This window comes from Hemicordylus capensis, chromosome 2 (assembly GCF_027244095.1).
Source record: "Hemicordylus capensis ecotype Gifberg chromosome 2, rHemCap1.1.pri, whole genome shotgun sequence".
Classification (NCBI taxonomy): domain Eukaryota; kingdom Metazoa; phylum Chordata; class Lepidosauria; order Squamata; family Cordylidae; genus Hemicordylus; species Hemicordylus capensis.
This window is the reverse complement of record NC_069658.1, coordinates 250,560,176-250,575,284: the sequence shown is the minus strand read 5'-3', so window position 1 is coordinate 250,575,284 and position 15,109 is coordinate 250,560,176. Positions and strand designations below refer to the sequence as shown.

At 48.1% G+C, this 15,109-nt stretch overlaps 1 protein-coding gene across 3 annotated transcripts in view; it reads left to right on the top strand.

Annotated features, from left to right (window-relative positions):
* The window catches only part of AGPAT1 (1-acylglycerol-3-phosphate O-acyltransferase 1), a 94,204-nt gene extending 83,965 nt beyond the window's left edge, over nt 1-10,239 (top strand). For all 3 annotated transcript variants that reach the window (XM_053291673.1, XM_053291675.1, XM_053291674.1), the window contains exons 6-7: nt 1,048-1,120; nt 7,981-10,239. In XM_053291673.1, the coding sequence (XP_053147648.1) occupies nt 1,048-1,120; nt 7,981-8,123 (216 nt within the window). In that variant the 3' untranslated portion in view covers nt 8,124-10,239. The remainder of the gene's footprint in view (nt 1-1,047; nt 1,121-7,980) is intronic.
* Nucleotides 10,240-15,109: the final 4,870 nt, after the last annotated feature.

The following is a 15,109-nucleotide window of genomic DNA, read 5'->3' as shown; positions in this document are numbered from 1 at the left end:
AACTGTGTGTGTGTATCTTTTTGATTTTTTAGAAAGGACCCTCCCGTTGTGTTCCCCTTGGTAGAAAGGCCCTTTACATGTGTACAGAGGCACTGTGTCTTAAACGCCTTTTGAACAGCCACCCTAGCAGAAGTTTATAACTGGGAGGGGCTTATCAGCTTTTGAAGTGCAAGCATGTTGGGGATGGGGGGATTGTGTTCAGAGGGCAGAAGTCCTGCCATTAAAGCTTGCCAAAGACTGAAATCCTGCCCCAATCATGGAAAACCTCCTCTGTCCTAGACATAGGGTGAACTTGAGGCTATCGCTCTGTATTTTATTTCGGTTCCTAGAAATCCAGTTAGGACAGATTTCTCACTGAAATTAAAGAGAAGTGCAGATTCTTTTGCCCTGATCGCCTCCTAGTGGATAAGTTTCCCACTTCCTTATATATGTTTTGAATGGGCCTTCCTGGTTTCTGGCTTTTTTGTAAAGTATTTGGCAGCGGTCTACAAGGAGGATGATTTGGGGCTTCTGAGTGATTTTATTCAGGTGGTTTTGCCTTGGTTTTTGTATGTCTGGTTTAACTACCTTGGGATCATCTTTGAAAACAGGAGTTCCACCCTTGGGTCCTCAGATGTTGTTGGACTACAACTCCCATCATCCCCCTTCAGAGCTAGGGATGATGGAGCATTTGGAGACTCAAGGTTGGGAGCCCTTGTCTGTGGCCTTAGGAAGCCATTCTCTCCACCCTTCCTATCTACAGCATGGTGGCACTTGACTGACCTACCTCACAACGTTGTTGGAGGGATTACAGCATGATAATTTTGTAGGGAGGGCTGTGAGCACTGAGGATCACTAGATAAAAGGCTAAATAATTATTTCTGGAAGCCACTTGCTTGATGGGGTTTGATGACTTGTTGCTACTAGCCTGAAGGAAACCTTTTGGCAGGTTGGGAATGTTGCCAAGCTAAGGAGAGAAAGTAGAGCTCCTGCAGCTGAAATTGTAGGATGTGGATGGTTTTCTTTTTCTTGCCTTTTGACGCTGCCTCTTTACTCTGCCCCATCAAGGTTCCTATCATCCCAGTTGTGATCTCATCGTATCGGGATTTCTACAGTAAGAAGGAAAGACGCTTCACTACAGGTAAGTCTAGCGTTGTGGCCTACTTTTTCTCTCTCCACCCCACACGCCTTAGCCTTATTCAGGAGATATGTTGTATGAGTGTACAGCAGTGGCGGCTGGTAGTTCCTGGGACTGGGGGGCGCTAGTCAGGGCAGGAGCCACAGGTAGTGAGAGGTGGAGTCAGGACTAGGCGGGTGCCTAGCAATAACTGGCAAAGTGTAGAGTTGTAACTAACGAGTGGAATCAAAATACAAACACAAGCACACAAATCTTAATTGCTCATCAGCCAAAATATCGAGAAACATCAGTCAGTTTATAGTGCTTAACAGGACTACAGTAGTGTGTAGATTTGTATCTAACATGGCAGGATCAAAACACAAGCACACGGACATAGGGAAAAGAACCACCAGGGCAGCTCTGTCTGCCTTATGATTTCAAAAATAAATACTATTAATGATCAATAACAACAACAAGAAAGAACTCTGAGCCAGAGTGGTACAGTGGTGCATGTGCTGGACTAGACTGGGGAAATCCAAGTTCAAATCCCCATTCAGCCATGAACCTTACTGGACGACTCTGGGACAGTCACTTATCTGTTAGCACAACCTTCCTCATAGGGCTGTTGGGAGGATAAATGTAACCATGTTTACCACTCTGGGCTTCTTGGAGGAAGCACAGGCTATACTGGAGAATCCCGTTATTCGTTGGGGTAAAATGGCGGCTGGAAATGACCTTTGAGGCCATTTCCAGCCACCCACGGATAGACAGGTTTAACCTTTCCCCCTGTTTCACCCCCATGTATACCGAGGTTGGGTACTAATTACCCAACCGCAGATAAGCAAAATCGCAAGTGCTGGACCTGCAGTTAACGAGGTCCTCCTGTACATGTAAAAGCAAATAAATCTATATAAGCCGCAGGTAAAGGTACAAAAGTGGAGAACAAATGCATCCTGAAGTTACAAGGGCAGCTCTGCCTGCCTATTTCAAAAATGCATACAAAAACAATAGAAAAACCACTGGTTTTTCAGTGATGCTTGCTGCAGCTATTAACCAGCTCCTGTAACAGAGGACACCATGCAAAGATGCATGGGGACACCCTCATGCCTGCTGAACAGCTTGGTGCCACTCACTGCCCGCCTTGTGTGCCCACCACTTAGCCTGGGTGTCCATTCTAGCAAGCAACAAATGTTTTTTAATAGAGATCACTTCCTTAATCCTTGCACAATAAACCATAACCCCCAGATTAATGTTAAAGATACTGGCCACAATCCAGAGAAAAACCTGGTTAACTCTCTACATAGAAAATGTATTTTAAAAATCATTTTCCTTCCAGCAGAATCCATTCCTTCTCTACAGCACACCCACATAGAAAGCCACTTCTGCAGTTTTTTTGAAAAGCAGGTTGGATATGCATATGCCCTAAATGATATTTCTTGCTTCTTATGACAGTTTCTAATCTAATTAGTTTTACAGTGTTCTGCTCCTTCCAATGTTTGAAGGCATGTCATTTTGGGAATGGGCCATAATGCTTAGAATAGAATAGAATAGAATAGAATAGAATAGAATAGAATAGAATAGAATAGAATAGAATCTGAGAGAAAGCAGAGGTTGCATTCCTGTCCTTCAAACAAAGAAGCCAGCAAAGATCAGACTTATCAACAGCCAGCCAGCTTACCTGCTCTCTAACAAAAATGGTGATTGGATTCTTCTGAGTAGCTAAAAGAAAACACTTCTCCACCTTTTGGGCACTCTGATTGGCTGCCCGAGGAATCAATCAATCTAGTCCCTTTTTGATTGGTTTATAGAGCAGTCCTAGGACCTCCCACTTTGCAAAACAAAAATGGGCGTGCTTATTGGCGCCTGCCTTACTAATATTAATATTTTAAAAGACCTGGGGCTTTTCATTTGTTCTTTGAAGTTGGTGTTACCATCACCCACCTCACAACTCTTAAAGCAGCAGCAGGCAAGAGCAGCAGGGAACATCAGAGGGCTGATGTTGTAGGCACACAAAATGGAGGCTGACTGAGACATTTAAGGTGAGCCCAAAGATAAGATCCACCCCTGCTGTTCAGATGTCATTATACTCATACATGTGAATGACTGTACCTATGTTCATTTAAAAAGTGAACATGGATACAGGCCCCCTTGAAATACACGATACAGATAGGAGATGTGCTGCTGTACCTGTGTTCCAAATAACACATGGATAACTGCATACAAGATCTGTACGCGTGTACACTGTACGTTCACGAGTGTGAATGGGTCTCGCCTCACCCCTAAGGAGCAACAGGTTAAGTGGAGGGAAGGTTGCACAATCGCCGACATGCTCACTCCTAATGCAAGATCATGCCTGGTTACTGAGAGGTCTGTAGCTCAGTGCTAGAGCATCTGCTTGGCATGCAGAAGATCTCCAGTTCCACTTCAGTCCTTGGCATCTCCAGGTAGAGCTGGGTGGGATCCTCGTCTGGAAAGCTGCTGCCAGTTCGTGTGGGCCATACGGACCTAGGTAGACCATTTCCCTCGCATTGGAGAAGGCCGCTCCATGTGTTCCTAGGAACATCCATAGTTCAGTGTCAAAGCATTGGCTTGGCATACAGGAGGTCCCAGGTTCAGTGCTTGGTGTCCCCAGGCAGGGCTGGCAAAGACCTTTCTTTGTCTGAAACCCTGAAGAACTGCTGCCAATCGCTGTAGAGAATATCGAGCGAGGTCAGGAGTTTGCAGCCAGGGATACTTGAACCCTGGGGGTTCTGTGAAGTAAGGGCACACAACTCTCCCGTCTCCCTGACTCACTTGCATGCTAGGCGATTGGCTCCCTCTCCAGGAGGTGAGGGGGAGGAGTGTCGGGCAGCATCCCTGCCGCCTCCTCTTCACATGACTGGCTGGCTAGGTGCTTAGGCTCAGCCCACTCCTCCCTCAGTCTGAATGACAGGCTTGGCAGTGAGGGAAATGTTAGCTGATGCTCAGCATCAGCATTTTCCTCACTCTTGAGCCAGTCTGTCAGGAACATAGGAACATAGGAAGCTGCCATATACTGAGTCAGACCCTTGGTCCATCTAGCTCAGTATTGTCTTCACAGACTGGCAGCGGCTTCTCCAAGATTGCAGGCAGGAATCTCACTCAGCCCTATCTTGGAGATGCTGCCAGGGAGGGAACTTGGAGCCTTCTGCTCTTCCCAGAGCAGCTCCATCCCCCTGAGGGGAATATCTTACAGTGCTCACACTTCTAGTCTCCCATTCAAATGCAACCAGGGTGGACCCTGCTTAGCTAAGGAGACAAGTCATGCTTGCTACCACAAGACCAGCTCTCCTCTCAGGCTGAGGGGGGAGTGGGCTGAGCCTAAGCACCTAGCCAGCCAGTCAGGAGGAAGGAGAGGCAGGCTCAGGTCAGGGCTATGCTATGGTACCCTGGCAGAAGGAAGCCACAGCAGAGAGTTAGGGGTTCGGGCCAGTGTTCTCTTTTAATTTTTTTCATCTGTGTGCGGAATGAGTTTTGTTCTGGGTGGCATTATCAAGGCAGTGTGTGCGCACGTGCATTCAGAATGGGACCTTCCTGATTAAACCTGAGCGGGATCTAAAATCAACTGACCGGACTTTAAAAAACATGTGAGCACACACACATGCACACGCCTCTTAGAGGGAACACTGGTTCGGGCTCTGTGTGTCTTCCTGATTCCACAGCACAATCATTTAGCCTGCATTTTATTTCCCATGACTTTGGCAAGCTTTACTTCTGGGAGTCACAATTCTTGGCAGCTTATATGGGATACCTCAACTGAAGCTTCAAGACAGAAGGGATACACTTCTTTGTAGTGGTCCAATTGTTGTTCACACTAAGGATGACTGTGCATATGCAGACCATATCTTGGAATCTTCCAGAGCTTAAATATGACTTTTGGCGGTAACCGTGCCCCCTTATAGCAGTACTAGAGGCACTTACCTGCCTAATTCCCTCCGTTTTTTTCCATCCACTGTGACAGAGCATTGGAGAACCTTCTGTGTCACCAGTGCATGTGAGAGAGCTAAAAAAGAGAAGAAGTTCTTATAACTCCTTTTATTTTGATTTATTCACCTCTTTCTATCATCTCATCGTTCTACTCTTTTTGCTAGATGTAATGATCAGGGGGAGGGGATACAAATTCCCTCCTCTAGTTATGAGTACTGGGTAGGCTGCCACCATCCACTTTTTAATACAAGCAGATTCACCCTTCCAGGTCTACCTACCCCAAGCGAGCCTGACATGACACCATTGTGATCCAGACTTCTTCCCTATGCAGAAACATAGCAAGCCATAACTACAAACAAGTGGGTTTTGACCATAGTGCATATGGGTTACGCTATAGAGCTTGACAGCCCTCCACCCTTTTCGGGGATCTGAGTTACAGCCCCTACACTGGTTTTTGCTGCAGGAGGTGTGTAACCTATTAAGAAAAGGTGCCATCCAAACTGAGCACTACCACAACAACACCAGGTTTTATTCACAATACTTTATGATTCCCAAACGGGATGGAAGACTGAAACCTATTCTGGACTTGTGCAACCTCAACCACTATATCTTCTACTGTCATTTCTGTCTGACTATGCTCACTCACATCCTATAATTGTTGTTCCAAAATGATTGGTTTGCATCAATAGATCTCAAAGGTGCATACTTTCGTATTTCCATCTGCCCGACCCACAGGAGGTACCTACGGTTCTGCATAGGGAACAAGATCTACCAGTACAAAGTCTTACCGTTCAGCCTCTCCATGGTCCCACAGGTATTCACCAAGTGTATGACCATGGCGGTTGCCCATCTATGTCAACAATCCGCCAGACTCTTCCCATACCTGGACTATTGGCTCCTAGTGGCACAAGCGGAACAAGAGCTCCGTCAACACATCGAGAAAACCCTACGCTTATTAGACAAACTGGGGTTGTGTGTCAGTTGGGAAAAGTCAAAACTTACTACCACAATGTTCATAGAATTCATCAGGGCACTGCTCAACTCTCCGACCATGCTAGCGACACTGCCATGCATGGTTACTGACATCAGGGCAATGGCACAACAGATTCCCTCTTCAGGAACTCACACAGCACACTCCATACAGCAGAAGAGAACATGAACCAGGATCCCTGGAAGATGCCTTCCTGCTCTCTTGAAACACAGAATTCCGTTACATGTTCCTTCCCCTATGGCTGAGAATGCTTTGAAAGATTCAAACAGAGAACTTGAATTGTATCCTGATCACGCCATGGTGGCCACACCAAGCATGGTTCTCCACGCTTGTAACACTGTCGGATGCACAGTACATAACCCTGCCCAATCACTACAACCTACTCCACCATGGAACGAGGAACAGTGCTCCACTCAGATGTGGAAAACCTCCATCTCATGGCCTGGAGGATTCTTCCAAAAGAATACGGGACCAAGAAGTCCTAGATGTCATCAAAGTGTCCAGGAAGCAGTCCACACAATCTTCCTATAAAGTGGAAGTGCTTCACAGTTTTTGCTAACTCAAAAGCGGTTAGCCCCAAAACAGCTTCAGATTAGTTCATACTTTCTTACCTGTTATTTAAGAAGCTGGGTTTGTCTGTTGCTTCGTTGAAAGTTCATTTAGCCGCCATTGCAGCCTACACCACACATGTTTGCATCTTCTCCAGGGAACCCGTTAAATGCTTTTTAAAAGGATTGCGCCCACCCACCCTCCGGGATTTGAAGCTAGTCCTCACTTCACTGATGTCTAAGCCATTTGAACCTGTGGCCTTACCTTCAAAACTGCATTTTTGCTGGTCATCACACTGGCCCGTTGAGTAGCAAAACTCCATGCCCTTTGAGCAGACCCTCCATAGCTATCTTTCCAACTGGACAAGGTACTATCCCTCTGAATAGATGCTACATACTTACCTAAAGTGGTCTCTCAATACCATGTCTCACAGGACATCTGCCAATCAGTGTTCTTCCCCGGGCCATCCACTGAGGCAGAACAGACCTGGCATAGCCTCAGTGTTAAATGTGCATAATCCTTCTATCTTCACCGGACACACTCCTTCAGACAGACTACAGCCCTTTTCATGTGCTTTGCAGGACCGAACAAAGTGAAGCACGTCTCAGCCTGGGTCACATCTGCAATCAAGCTGGTGTATATACTTTCAAATAAGACTCCACTGCACACCCTCTGAGCTCACTCAACCAGGGCCCTGGCGATTTCCATGGCCTTCCTCCAAGGGGTTCCACTGGCTACCATATGTAGAGCGGCGATGTGGAGAGGACCACTGTCCTTTGTTCACCACTACACTCTGGATACCAGCTCTGAGTCATTCTCAATTTGGAGTAGTGATCCTGAACACAGTCCTACCATAGATGCCTGCTTCATCTGCCATCCAGTGAGTAGCTCACTAATCTCCTTAGTGTGAATGACAATCGGACCACTACAAAGAAAGTTAGGTTACTTACCTGTAACTGTAGTTCTTTATAGTGGCCCACCGTCCAGTCACACAACCCTCCCTCCTCCCTGCTGCAGTGGTCACCTCTAGAAGCTACTGTTGCAGTGGTCAGAGACTGAGGGAATTAGGTAGGTAAGGGCCTCTAGTACTGCTATAAGGGGGTGGGGTTACCACCAAAATTCATACCTAAGCTCTGGAAGGTTACGAGATGTGGTCTGCGCATGTGCAGACATCCTTGGTGTGAATGGACAATGAATGGACTTCAAGAACTGCAGTAAACAGGTGAGTCATCTAACTTTGTTGAAAACTCTTGAACTTACTAGATGGACCAATATTCTGCCTCAGTCTCTACAGAAGCCTCCTATGTTATATTTCCCTTTCCCTCCCACCACACCACCATTTCTGTCTCAACCGCCACCTGCCACTGCCTCTCTTTCTCTCTCTCCTTGTCCATCACAGGGCGCTGCACGGTCCAGATCTTGCCTCCCATGCCCACACGGGGGCTGAGCGCCGACGACGTGCCGACCTTGACAGACCGTGTGCGCCAGGCCATGCTTGTTGCCTTTGAGGGGCTCTCGGGGGAGCTGGGTGCCCCACAGTGACCCCCCCTTCCCCATCTTGCGGCCCTAGAGAAGCTACAGAGTGGGACTGGGAGCAGCTTATGCCCACAAGCAGCTATGGAGGCAGGGCCAGAACAGAAGAGGGCAGCACTTATCCCAGCGGGAGAGTTAGGGACCAGGAGTGGCAGAGGCAGTGATGGGAGCAGCCATGCTACAAGCAATCATGGAGATGACGGCGATGGATCTGCAGCAGTGGGGAATGGGTGGGGCTTCATTGGGTCACGCCCATAAGGAGCCGCATAGGCGGAGTTGGTCCCAGCCATGCCCGTCGCCACCTTCAGTTTGGGACCAGAATTCTAGCCCATTCTCCTCCCTTTCCCCCTCCACACCCAGGTAGGTGGCACAGTCCATTCCCAGTCTTCGCCCTGTCTCTCCCTCCACCTTTTTGTGTTGACATGAACTGTTCCACTCGGGCTTCTTGGACTCAACCACTCTGATCCCCGCATGGGGGAGTATGTCATGGGCTGATTCCCAGGCACTGTACAAACTTGAACCACTCCTTGAAATAATGAAGAGGACTGGACTGATCTGCCCTAGCCTCTCAGGGTGGGGGTTAGAGCGAACTTGAGAATGTGAAACCGGTTGATGTTATGGAATGATCCACTCCAGCCTTTCAGCGAGAGAGAGAGAGTGTGTGCGTGTGTGCATGTATGTGTGTGGTGAATAAATGACACTACGGACTGATCCACTCCTTAGGCCTGCAAAGGGGGCAGGATTGGAATGAACCACTTCAGCCAGTGTGAGAAGGAAGCTGTGGACTGATCCACCCCAACCTCCCAAGGGGGGGGGAGCTTGGGTGCACCTGAAGATAACCTATTTGGACTGAATGAAGGCCCTAAAAATCATGGACTGAGCCGCCTCCCTCTCTGAAGAGGCATTTGAGGGGTGGGGTTTCAAGGGGAAATCGGGAAGAAAGTGGGCATGTACTAGCTCTATTCCTTCACCTGATGATGAAGTTGGGGGAGGGGGGAAGTAAAGAGGAGAGCTTTGGGGGGGATGGTGAAATCATGTGGCTTGCTCTGAGTGAACCTTGTGTGAGGCATATGCCTCTGACTATTTCAGTACGGAGGAGAACAGAGGGGAAGGGAAATTCAGATCAGCATTACCGGGAGTGTGGAAGGAAGAAGAGGTACAAGTGAGAGAACACATGTTGCCTGACAGTCGTGCCTCCTGAGGTCTGTCTTTTCTCAGTGTTGGGAAAATATTGTAATTCTCCCCCACAAAGGGATGCAAGCACCCCCTTATCCCAAGGGCAGAATGGCATGGATCAATGTAGCAAATCCTTTTGCCCCAGCAGAAGTTGGAGGCAGGGGCGGGGCGGGGCGGGAGGGTTGCTGGAATCTCATTATGGCCAGGCCTTCCCGTGAAAGAGAGGGAAATCGGAAATAAGCAGGAAAGGAAGAGGGCTGGGGATGGGGCGAGAAGAATAGGGTTTGAGAATTGGCAGCAGGGAGGGGCAAGCATTAGGGGTCCCTAGGCTAAAAGAACTGTGAGGTGCACAACTGCTAGGAGTGAAGGGCATGACCCTGGGGGCTTGGGGCCAAAGGTTCTGCCTTTTTATGGAGGGCAGGGAAACAAAGGCAACATGAGGCTCGGGATGCATCCGGTACTGCTACTGCCCCCAAAAGCAGCAGTGTGGGGTAAAGGTTAGAGCAACCGGGAGCTGATATGCAAATAGGGTTGAGGGGTGGGATGTTGGGATAGGAGAGGGGCCGCATCCTAGGAAAAAGGGAGTGGTAACTGGTTAGGGGTGGAAGGAGAGGAAACATCTGTCTGTGAATGGGCAGGGTGCTTGGGAAGCTGTTTTAGGGTATATGCACACTTGGGGGGAAGAGGGAGTTGAGGTTTTGCCAAATATTCCCTGTTTGGGGGGGGATTGGGGGACTGCCTTTGCTCCTCTTCTGCCTTTTGGTTTTCCCCTCTTGATATTTCTGTCCTCTCCCTGGTTGGAGACCCAAGTACCCATCCTCCCAAATGTCCTTCCTTGGGAGAGAGGGGAGAGTGGTGTTGGGGAGGATGAGGATGAGTGAAAGGGGCATCGCCAAGATCCATGTTCCCAAGACCTTTCCTGCTTTTAATAAAGACCCTTTAAAATGTTCCCCCGTTGTGCTGCTGCTTCTCGATCTTTTTAGGGGAATGTGCATGCGTGTGGCTGAGGTCTGTCACCTCCTTCAGTATCTCTGGAGGGTGATGTGCAGCAGAGGGCAATGGACAAAACTCTGTGGGTTTCCAGTCCTGGAATGAGAAAAATTGGAGCTCTTCTCCCACTTTTTCCAAGGTGGAAAAGAGCCCCTTCAGCTGTTGAAAAACCATTGATTGTGTTGCATTTGATGGCAGCAGCGGAAATGTGATGTCATGCTAGGATGGTGAGGACGATCTATTCTGCTGTACTCCACTGGGTGTAGTAGGTGGTGGTGGTGCACAAAATCCCCTGAAACGGATTGCCAGGAAATCTAGGGCTGGCAAAAGGAAATACTTTTCCACACAGTGCATAATTAATCTGTGGAATTCTCTGCCACAGGATATGGTGATGGCAATCAACTTGGATGGCTTTAAAAAAGACCTAGACAAATTCATGGAAGACACGTCTATCAATGGCTATTGGTCTTGATGGTTATAGGCTACCTGCAAGTTCAGAGGCAAGGTGCCTCCAAGTACCAGTTGTAGGGGAGCAACAGCAGGAGAGAGGTCATTCCCTCAGCTCTTGCCTGTGGGCTTCCCAGAGGCATTTGGTGGGCCACTGTGTGAAACAGGATGCTGGACTAGAGAGGCCTTGGGCCTGATCCAGCAAGGTCTTACGATGAGGAATCAGCTTTGTGAAAACAGGAGGAGATGCTGTTTCAAATATTAGTGCTTTGGTGGATGTTTCGAGGCCAACAGCTGATTCAGTATATCTGGCAAATTCAGAAGCCTTGTCCTTCCTCCTTTGTCCTAGCATCTGCCAATTGGAGCTTTGCTGTCTCTGAACCATGGAGGTCCCACTTCTTAAGCTACTGTAGCCCCACCACCAGCACAAGGCCTTCCAAAGAACTCTGACTCCAAAACCAGTATTCAGTGAACCATTTTTAATTGATCAAAGTTTCAGTAAACACGTTGGCTCCACAGAGCAAAAATGACGCCTTTCCTTTGACCAACTACTATGCAAAATGCTGATGTGACGTTTTCTAAAAATGTAAAAATGACTATGTTGGAGGAGACCAAAAGTCCACCTGGGCTAGCATTCTGCCTCCATCTGTGCCCAGTCCAAGAAGTTCACAAGCAGGAGATGATGGTAATGTTCCCTATTCATAGAATTTTGAAGTTGGAAGGGGCCTTGGAGGTCTTCCAGTTTTGCTGGAAGAGTTTCAGTTATTGGTGCCCAAGGATATGGACAAGGTGCTCAGTTGAGTTTGGCCGACTACATGCATGCTTGACCCTTGCCCTTCATGGCTTATTAAAGCCAATAGGGAGGGGATTTTCAGCTGGGTCCAGCAGGTTCTAAATGCCTCATTGAGAGAGGGAGTGGTTCCAGCTCCACTGAAGGAATTTATCATTCGGCAATTCCTAAAGAAACCCAGTCTGGACACAGAGGATGTAAATAATTATGGGCCTGTGACTAATAATCCTGTCCTGGGCAAGGTGCTTGAGTGTGTCATAGCTGACCAGCTCCAGACACTCTTAGAGGAAATGGACTATCTAGATCCATTTCAATCAGGCTTCAGGCCTGGCTTTGGAACAGAAACTGCTTTGGTTGCCCTGTGGGAGGACCTGTGCAAAGAGAGAGACGGGGAGTGCAACCCTATTAATTTTCTTGGGTCTCTCAGCAGTTTTCGATACCATTGACCATGGTATCCTTTTGGATAGGCTTGCCAAGTAGGGTGTGGAAGACACTGCTTGGAGGTGGAGGTTCTGCTCCTACCTCGAGGCCCATTTCCAAAAGGTGGTGCTGTGGGGTTATTGCTCAACCCCTTGGCAGTTGTGCTTTGGGGTTCCATAGAGTTCCATTCTTTCCCTTATGCTGCTTATCATCTGCATGAAGCCGCTGAGAGAGATCATCTGGAGTTTTGGCCTGAGGAGTCATCAGTATGCGGATGACACTCAGTTGTGTCTCTGTCTTTCATCAGACACAGGTGAGGCGGTGACTGTCCTGAATCAATGCCTGGATGCAGTTATGGACTGGATGCAGGTTAACAATTTGAGACTCAATCCAGATAAGACAGAAGTACTGTTGGTTGGTGGTTCCTCTGCCCGGCTGAATGATGTTCAGCCTGTTCTAGATGGGGTTACACTCCCTCTGAAGGACCAGGTTCTCAGTCTGGGGGTGCTCATCGATCCAGCATTGCCGCTAGAGGCTCAAGTGGCCTCTGTGGCTCAGAACACCTTTTATCAGCTTTGGCTGATATGCCAACTGTGACTGTACCTGGAGCGAGAGAGCTTGGCCACAGTTACTCATGCTCTGGTAACCTATCGCTTTGCTTACTGCAATGTGTTGTATGTGGGGCTGCCTTTGAAAACGGTCTGAAAGCTGCAGTTGGTACAAAATAGGGCTGCAAGATTATTATCTGGGACTGGACGTTTTGATCATTATGCCAGAGTGTCAGCTGCACTGGCTCCCAATTCGTTTCCGTGTCCAATTCAAAGTGCTGGTTTTAATCTTTAAAGCCCTAAATGGTTTGGGACTGAGTTATCTGAAAAAGCCTTGGCCCATATGTCCGAAGCTGGACCTTAAGATCTTCAGAGGCCCTCCGCCGAGTGCCCCTTCCAAACGAGGTGAGTCGGGTAGCTACTTGGGAGAGGGCCTTTTTGGTGGCTGCACCCCATTTATGGAACAGCTCCCCAATGAGATTCGGCTGGCATTATCACTTTGTTCTTTTAGACACTGGCGTCTTTCTGTTCACTGAGGCTTTTAAAAACTGATTTTTTTAAAATAAGTTTTTAAATTGTGTGTGTGTGTGTGTGTGTTTGGTTGTTTGTTTTTGGTGTGTTGTGATTTGATGTGTGTTAATTGTTCTTATTAGAGGTTTTAATGTTGTGAGCCACCGAGGGAACAATTTGTGATGGGGCGGCTAACAAATAAAGTTGTTGGTTGATATTCTTTCAGTCCAAGCCCTGGCTCAGTGCAGGAAGCTGTTATGCAGTGTCCTTGACAGATGGCCATCCAGCCTCTGTCTGGCAACCTGACCAGGGAAGGAGAGCCAGTCACTGCTGCACAAGGTGGACTGTTCCACTGTCAAACAGCACTTACGGCTAGGAAATCCCTCCTGATGAATTGGCTTGCCTGAATTGGCTTGTTTGTCATTTCAACCCACTTCTAGTCCTGTCCTTGGGAGCCACAGAGAGCAAGTCGGCTCCTCCTTTTGTGTGACCGCCCTTCAGATCTTTGCAGACAACTATAACCTCTGCCCTTGGTTTTCTCTTCTCCAGGCTAAACATAACCCAGCTCCTTCAACCATTCCTCATGGACCTTGGTTTCCAGACCCCTCCCCATAAGAACAGCCCTGCTGGATCAGGCCCAAGGATGCCCATCTAGTCCAGCACCCTGTTTCACATCGTGGCCCACCAGATGCCTTTGAGAAGCCTACAGGCAGGAGTTGAGGGCATGCCCTCTCCCCTCCAGTTTATCCATGCCCTCCTTCAATTATTCTTTGTTCACAGCAGCCAATCACTTTAAATTTAATCCAGTTTGTATCCCTGGCCGCCTCCTTCAAGGAGTTCAGGGTGCTGTGTCAGAGTTTATATCATTTTTATGCTGTAACCCTTGCTAACTGGGCCAAGAGACCTCTTTCAAAGTGGTGGATTCTCTGTTTATACTTGGCAGGGGAGAGCAACTGGCTCTACCTAGCCGCAGCCAGCAACCCTCCAGTGGCGGATGCTAGTATCCAGTGTTCCCTCTAACCGGGATTCCCAGATGTTGTTCACTACAACTCCCAGCAGCCCCAGCTGCAATGGCGTTTGGCTGGGGATTATGGGAGTTGTCGTGAACAACATCTGGGAATCCCGGTTAGAGGGAACCGTGCTGGTGTCTCTTGTGTTTCTTTTTAGACTGTGAGCCCTTTGGGGACAGCGAGTCATTTCTCATTTTATTCTTTCTCTGTGTAAACTGCTTTGAGAGTTTTGGGGGGGCTGAAAAGTGGTGTATATAAAGTTAGTAGTATGAGTTTATGCCCGCTGAGAGTGAGTGAGTGATCCCCACCAAGCCAGTGAGCTTCATTCATTCATTCATTCGTTTGATTTCTATACCGCCCTTCCAAAAATGGCTCAGGGTGGTTTACACAGAGAAATAATAAATAAATAAATAAATAAGATAGACCCCTGTCCATAAAGGGCTCACAGTCTAAAAAGAAACACAAGATAGACAGCAGCAACAGTCCCTAGAGGTACTGTGCTGGGGGTGGATAGGGCCAGTTACTCTCCCCCTGCTGAGTAAAGAGAATCACCACGTTAAAAGGTGCCTCTTTGCCAAGTTAGCATTGAACCAGGATCTCCCTGGACTGAAGTCCCTTGATAGACAGACGGCACAGGCTCCACGCTGAGGCTCTGTCCCTAATCCAGCGAAAGCTTGTCATGGCCAAGTTCCCAAGAAAGCAATAGGAGAGCTTGTAGCTCCATAGTAGAGCACATGGCCATTGTAGCTGGGGATGATGGGGGTAGTAGTCTCAACAACGTCTCGGGCCCCAAGGTCAACTCTTGCTCTAGGGAATGCAGGTTCAGCCTCCAGTACCTATCGCAGAAGAGAGGCTTGGACTAAGAAAGCTGCTGCTAGTCAGAGTAGACAATAGTTCGATTACGTTGGTAAAATGGACCAGTGGTCTGACTCATTATAAGGCAGCCTCACAGCAGAACCTAAGCGAATTGTGACTGACCTCTTCCATTGGTCTCAACGGAATTTAGTCATGATCATGACTAACTGTAGCTGGATTGGGGCATGAATTTTTGAGCTAGCATGGGTAACAGCCCCACATGGGTTTCTCCTCTATGAATTGTGTCTA